Source organism: Scatophagus argus, chromosome 22 (genome assembly GCF_020382885.2).
Source record: "Scatophagus argus isolate fScaArg1 chromosome 22, fScaArg1.pri, whole genome shotgun sequence".
NCBI classification, from domain to species: Eukaryota; Metazoa; Chordata; class Actinopteri; family Scatophagidae; genus Scatophagus; species Scatophagus argus.
In genome coordinates, this window is record NC_058514.1 from 7,963,193 (window position 1) to 7,970,258 (window position 7,066).

Sequence of the window (7,066 nt, forward strand, 5' to 3'; positions counted from 1 at the left end):
CGTGGTAGCACCACAGCATCCGTTCACACACATCAAAAAGTCATCCGTTAATACTGGTGACTCTAAACGTGCAATCATGTAAAATCAAAACCATGAGTCAGAGAAAAAGAAGTGGCTGAGCTACAGCAACCGGCAGGAGCTGCACAACCCCAGTTTCACTGATTTTTGTGTCAGAGTAACCAAGGACAGGATATTGACAATACTTCGGAGATATTCTGCATCTCAGAACTGTGTTTCAACATTTTGCAAATATCTAGAGATGGCTCATCTTGCAATGGCTGAAGTGGAGATGAAATCGCTCATTCATGGGTCACAATGCATGACACAAGCGGAAAGGTGCAAACTGAACAAATCCCAAAAAAAAAAAGAATGGTCAAAGAGCAAATTTCTGAGCATGAACTGTTTTACTGTCGTGCTTTTCCTGACATGCATTTAGCAAGAATGTAATCTTGCACCGGTATGCCAATCTCAGTCATTGTGATCTCATTTTGTGAACATTTACACAGGAAAGAACGTGGGTTACCAGGAAGTTTTCACAAAAACAATCTCACAATCTAAAGACAGGGCATGCTACAACCTGTAGAGAGGTTAAATTCAGCACCTGGGTGGAAGTTAGACAACCACAACATGACATTTAATTAGAGACTCAGCAAGATAAACAGGAGGAGACAGATCATAGACGCTGAGGTGGTGAGTTTTATTTTATAGTCTGGACTCACCTGGAGCTCACACCATGCCACTTCCACAGTAGTCTCGGTATCCAGTCCCTTGTACACAGTCTTAAAGGACCCTCTTCCAATTTCGATGTCAAATTTGAGGAAGCGTCCGTCCGGCGAAGTCCCTACAGCTTTTGTCTCTACCTCCTCTATATCTTCTTGCACTCGTTTCTCTGCCTCCCTCTGCTCAGCACGTGCTTTCGCTAACCCCCTCTCCTCTTCCGTCTCCCTCTCTTTCTCCTCGCTCGGACTACTGGCGCTACCCTCCTCCACGCGTTCTGTCGCTTTTCCATCTTTTGCCACTTGTACTGTGTTCTCTGACCCCCTGGGACGCAATATGACTTCTGGTTGTTTGCCTGTTGTTTTGTCAATAACATCCAATACTGTCAGGCTGGGCTCTTTTACTACCCCGTCTGTACTGTGTTCAACACTGCTACTGGTAGGACCTGCAATCGTGATGCCTCCCACAACTAAATTTTCTTCAGCATTTTGTCCATCTGCAACTGCCCCACCAAGCCCAAGACAGGGCTCAAGGGTTGATGTTTGCAGATAGGGACCCCTTGGGACCTCCCCACCTTCAGAATCTCGTACAAGTCCAGGACTGGAGGCCTGAGGAGGGAAAAAGATGGGAGGCCCTTCATAGTCTGGAGGTGAGGTGAGTATCACAGCTGCTTTGCTTGGCAGGTCCAAAGCTGTGGCATTGGAGTCACAAATGACACTCCGCCGGAAGAAGCGGTGCTCGGCTGTTTTAGAGTCTCTATCCATCGTGTGGCGCCGACGTTGGACCTCAGGGTGTCCGCTGAGTTTCTCCACCACATGCGAGTCTGAACTGGCAGAGCCGTTCACATTTTTGTGGGGGGTCTGGGGTGATGGTATGGGAGAGACAGAGGAAGGAGGGGACACCGGGGCAATGAATTTCACCGCTTTGCCGCTGCTATTGCTTTCAGACATTCCTCCCCAAGGGCTCAGACCACAAAAGAGAAAATTTCTAGTTATAAATAAGTATTTATTTCATGTGAGTAATCACACCAGTCTATGTGTAAACTGTGTGTATCCAAGAATGAATCTTGACCAGCAAGCCTCTTTTTCAAATGAAAAGCTCTTCTAACTTTGCTCAAACTCTAAGAAAAAAGAAATGGATGGATTACAGAGAATAAATCAATCAACTGAGTGCATCAATTTTCTTGTGTTCTGTACTTTGCGTTAGGTGTTTTTAGGAAGGTTTTTTTTTTTAACTATACTTCCTCTTTGCAAATGTTTCAAAAACACAACCTACAGTTCCTACAAGGCCATTCCGTACAGGGCTCAGGGAAGCCCCAGGAGAGAGGAAGGGGCTTTTGCTTAAAGACTGGGGAGGGAAAGGACGAATGGCAGTGAAAAGAGGGGAGGTGCAAGTACTGCAATGAGTTGACAACTGTCAAGTTAACACCCGAATCCATTCTGATGCAAACATCCAGAGAGGGATGACCACAACATGGAAGGACTGGAGATCTACCAGACCACAATGGGCTCCCAAAGGCTGATAAGTCAAAATATGAATGGAATCCAACCGTTTACAGCTTTACTTGCAGGTCTCTGTAAGAACAGGCAGAAGCCACCGCTGCTCGCTGAAGACAAGACTCCCTGGAGAGGTTGCTGACCTGTCTGATAAGGCCAGACAGAAGGCTAGGTGGGCCTAGCCTGGCCTAGCCTGGCCCAGCTTGATCTGCTTCGGTGCTTGTGACTGGAAATAAACAAAAAGAGGGGAGAGATGACTGTAAGATGAAACTATTTTATATATAAGTTTTCACTTGACTACTTAACTGAGCCAACCAATCACAAAGGACCCCCTTATGACAAATGGATCCCTGCCAGAGCGGCTGGTAGAACATACAAGCTCCCAGTTACTGCAACATTTTATCCCCATTTGGCCAGTGATGAGTGGTATGAGTGACAGAGGCAGGGTGGGAAATGGACACCAGCCAAATGCTGCCACAATTTTGGTTGCAGTTTACAAATCTGTCTACTTCTCATATCATGAAGCAGAGATTACACCTTCACTTGCAAGTTCTTTTCCTCAATTTGGTTGGTGAAACCATGCCAGAACTAGTAAAAATAGTGCGGCGTGCACCAAAAAATTAATATTCACATTCATTAAAGTAAAATACTATTGCAGATTTTACTGTTAGAGGATTCAGGACTCCTGTACTCTTGGTTTGGAATTTATCAGTGAACATTTGACTTTGGCTGAGCCCAGGCATGATCCTTAATCTTGTTAGCGAGAGAGAGAGATCTGCATCCCAACCCAAATCTTTCCCTCCCAATTGTCGTAGTGTAGCTAATGCAGTGGAGTGATGCAGTAGAGTGTGTGCCTAATTGCTCCACGTTCCAAATTTAGCCCAAAGTCACCACAGCCTGGCTGACCTCAAGGTTAGGCTACTCTGTGGCAATTCAACAGCTTAGCGTGAAAGGGGAGGAGGTCCTCAGAGCTGCACAGGAACTAAATACATATCTGAGGACAGTGTACAAGTTTATTACTCTGCATATTGCATAACAGAAAATTTACAGAATTTGCAATATGTCTCACATAACATCCTACAGATGGCTACATGCCTATAGATCATAGCTGCACTGACTCAGATGTACAGTAGCTGCTTAGAACGTGATGTTAGAAATCAGTCACAGTACATTAATTCATACTTCAAATATTATCGACAATGACACACAGCATTTATCCATCAAATCTGGGTGAGAAAAAAGTATACGGTCTATGTTTTCATTTTATTTTGTCTTGTGTTTTTATCTTGTTTCTTTTTATTTATCACTCAATCACTTTTCCCGCTCCACTTTTGTCTCTTAACTGTTGTAACAAGTGAATTTCTTCAGTGCTGTATCAGCAAAGTTTATCTTATCTTAAAGAAACATGCAGAATAATTTTCTCAATTTGCGCTTAATAAGCTATTTTCTAAATTAAATCTGTACCCTATGAACCGGAATTTAAACTGGACTAGGCAACTTAGAAGATACTGTAAGAGTGCCAGTAAAAGGAAACCACAAACCACTCTAACATTTATCAACCCATATGATGTATGACTGCTTCACAGGAAAATAATAGCCTGAAAGTCTGCAAGACAGTCAAAAGCATCTCATGTTTTAGGAGTCAAATTCTCTGTGCAACACAGAGAATATAATATGTGCTATTGCTCAAAGGATATTTTGAAATTTGTCCTGACTGTTTCCTAGTAGTGACCAGAGATTTATTTGGCCCCACAGGCTACTGTATACTGCCCCAATTAAGAGAGGTGCGTGCAGGATTAGCATCGAAAAAGACACAGGAGGTATGTGCCTTCAGGTCACCAGGTAGAATGCTTGCTCCTGCCTTTTCTTCAATAAAAAATTGTCCTGTACTGCTTTAAATATTGTGAACAGGTTTCAAATATTTCCCGAAATAATCCCTCAGATTATGGAGCCTTGGACTTACTTTGCATTTAGTGGCTCCTGGCTGCCCTGAAGGTTTAGGGGATATCCTTTACTCAACCAGATGTCTCAGTTTCCAGTGCAAGTGCAGACTGAATCGACCTACATGATCAATTAGCCAATAACATTAGTCAGTAGGATGACACCAATTGCAGACACTAGACTGATGACTTCAGTATGAGACAGCTATTCTTGGTGAAGTGTACTGCTGAGTGGGTTTCATCTAAGACACTAAACAACCTTTCAAATCGAACAATCTCTGTAGATAGCCACAATCTCCCTTTACCCAAGCCTTCTGTGGCCAGTGTGGCATGCATATGAATACAAATGTTTCCATGGAGCTAATGAGGTGAAATTAATTAGAGCTTATTATGAAAACATCTGCATTTTTGTTGTTGTGAATATGGCATGTCATAAGAAGAAGTTCAAGTGATTTCACAACAACTAGGGAGGCGTTGTTCAGAGCAGCCAGGACACAGAACAGAAGTAGAAAAATTAATTTTCATTTCAACATTTATAATTATAGCCTATTTTAAAAAGGTAAAGTGTGCAGCATTAATATTTAAATTACCATCAATAATCTTTTGCTAGTGACGGTAAAGTCTACGTGATAATCACAGGTGTGCTGCTTCGACCAATCGGATTTGACCTTAACTTAGTCCATCTAACCGACATCATAGCACGAAAATGTTCAATTGTATTGCAACAGAATTTGTATTTGGGTGATGATTTGAAGTGTTTATACGTGGTCAGGAACTGCATTGTTGTCATCTTCTCTGTTAACAGGCTCCCTGCCAAATACAATGTTGACATAAACAGTCAAGCATGGCCAAAAACGACACATGAAGAAATGACACAGGATTAAACGTCCACATCATTATTGAACTATTAAGTTCGGCGCATTAAAAGCTAATGAAATAAAGTTTAGCTGTTTATCTCGTTAAAATAAGCATAGAAGTAATTAAAGCTCCCGGGATAAAGCCGTAAGAGTCGTTAGATACACTCAGTAAACGAGCTAATTACTGGTATAAGCTAACTTCTGACAAAATGTATGTTTAAGTTGTGCAAAAATATCAGTCTTGCACGGTTAATGAACTGTTTGGCAGTAACTACTGGGGCTGGAAAAGGAGCAAGTCGATGCTAAACGCACCCATCAGTTAGCTTTGTGAGCTGCAAAACTGTGCACTGAGGGGTTCACTGGTGCCTGTTGAGGAACTCAATGCAGCTAACTTTACCTCCAGGCAAAAGCAAGACCAGTCACGATTTGGATTATGTCCTATAATAACACAAAAATGTCCTGTTACCTGTTACATCGGTGTGGGCTGTAGTGGTACCGTGGAAATATGAAGGTAAAAACTTGATTTAAAAGCCTTTCGACTCCTCTGCAGTGGGGGTCCGCTCCGACACACACAGCACTAATGTCAGTATAGTGCGTCACATTAAAGCCACAGTTGGTTGCCGAAACCTCCCGAAGAAAGAAGCTATTTACAAAAGCATAACTTAGTGACAATCCTATCCGTCTGGAAGGTCCGAGCGGCGACGCGGTGAGCGCTACGTGCAGCGTGACACCTCCCCCCAGGGCAGAGAAGCCAAGTTCGCTCGCTGGTGTCGCGGCGGCGGCGGCGGCTCTGGTACTTCTTTCTGTCTGTCTCTTGTGTTGTCTGCGTCCGGGTCTGCAACCGCAACAAAAAACGCAACAGTCTCACTCAAAGATGCTGTATCCTCATCCGTATCGACATCCAGCCTGCTGCCGTGGCCGCCGTTTCACTCCCCTTGGCTTGTGTGGCGCAATAAATCCGCTGTGATCCTCAGTTATTCCCAGTTTTCAAGCCATTGGACAGCAGCTTCGTCTGCTCTCTGCTCTTCTCTGGCGATGACTCGACAAGGCGACGGCAGGGCTTTCACACAGACGTGCCGCGTCAAACCAGTCACCGTTAACCCGGATGATACGGGAACAGAGGTGTTCTTTCAAAATAAAACCCACAACCCCAAGTTCTGTGTGTATAGTTGAACGACTAAAATGTTAGTTTTGTAAACTCCCCTAAACCTGTTCAATCTAATGAAAAGGTCTGTTGTTCAATATGGCATTCTATTTTTCTAGGCCAGGTGGGTATTTGTGAGTTTGTGCTTCAGTTTCTATGTGATTTATTCTCCACAAGACATTTGTCTCAGGGCTAATAGGAGGTTCTATCAGCCTCATCTATTTGATCCACCTGCGCCCCTCCAAGTTACCAACCCAGGATTGGGATCTCTCTCGTTTTTCCTACTAGTGTTGCAAACTCTCAGACTTTCAGTGTTTCAAGTCCAAAGATTCTGGACATAATATTAGGCTCTTTCTTAACCTTATTTGTTTAAACTAATTAATTTGGATTCAGAATCAGAATTGCCCTTCATGATGACTTGTTTACTTATTTTCTTATAATTAAAAACTGAGAAAATGCAGTTATTCACTGTTATTACCAAGTATTTTAAGTGATCGAAGTATGTTTGTTTGAAATATATTTTTTAAAATACACACGTGATTTTCCTGAACCTTTTTTCCTATAGCCATATTGTGATATTAATGTCAGTCTCTTTAAAACGTTCTTTTTCGTGAGACCCTTACTGCACTTTAATCACTTCTAAAAATCACTTCTATAATACTAGGACTAACACAGGGCTTCCTCGGGGAAAAAAATGCTGCAACTTAGTCACAATAAGTATTTTATGTTGACAGGTCAAACCGGAAGTACTGCTGTTTATTCTGGCGATTTTGACGCTCGCAGCTAGACGCAAACTCCAATGTGCAGAGCCAGTCAATAGCTGCAGAGAGAAGCAGCATATGTCGTTCATCATGCTTTTGTTTTATAGCCCGGTCATGTGTGACACATCTATAGTGAGCCTTTCTCACTGAT

At 42.8% G+C, this 7,066-nt stretch overlaps 1 protein-coding gene across 1 annotated transcript in view; it reads right to left on the reverse strand.

The window, feature by feature from the left end:
- Window positions 1-6,096, reverse strand: part of LOC124053370 (serine/threonine-protein kinase WNK1-like) — an 85,112-nt gene extending 79,016 nt beyond the window's left edge. Inside the window, exons 1-2 of the mRNA XM_046378459.1 lie at window positions 5,477-6,096; window positions 720-2,439 (exon numbers count right to left, since the gene is read on the reverse strand). Of these exons, the coding sequence (XP_046234415.1) occupies window positions 720-1,667 (948 nt within the window). The 5' untranslated portion in view covers window positions 1,668-2,439; window positions 5,477-6,096. The remainder of the gene's footprint in view (window positions 1-719; window positions 2,440-5,476) is intronic.
- Window positions 6,097-7,066: the final 970 nt, after the last annotated feature.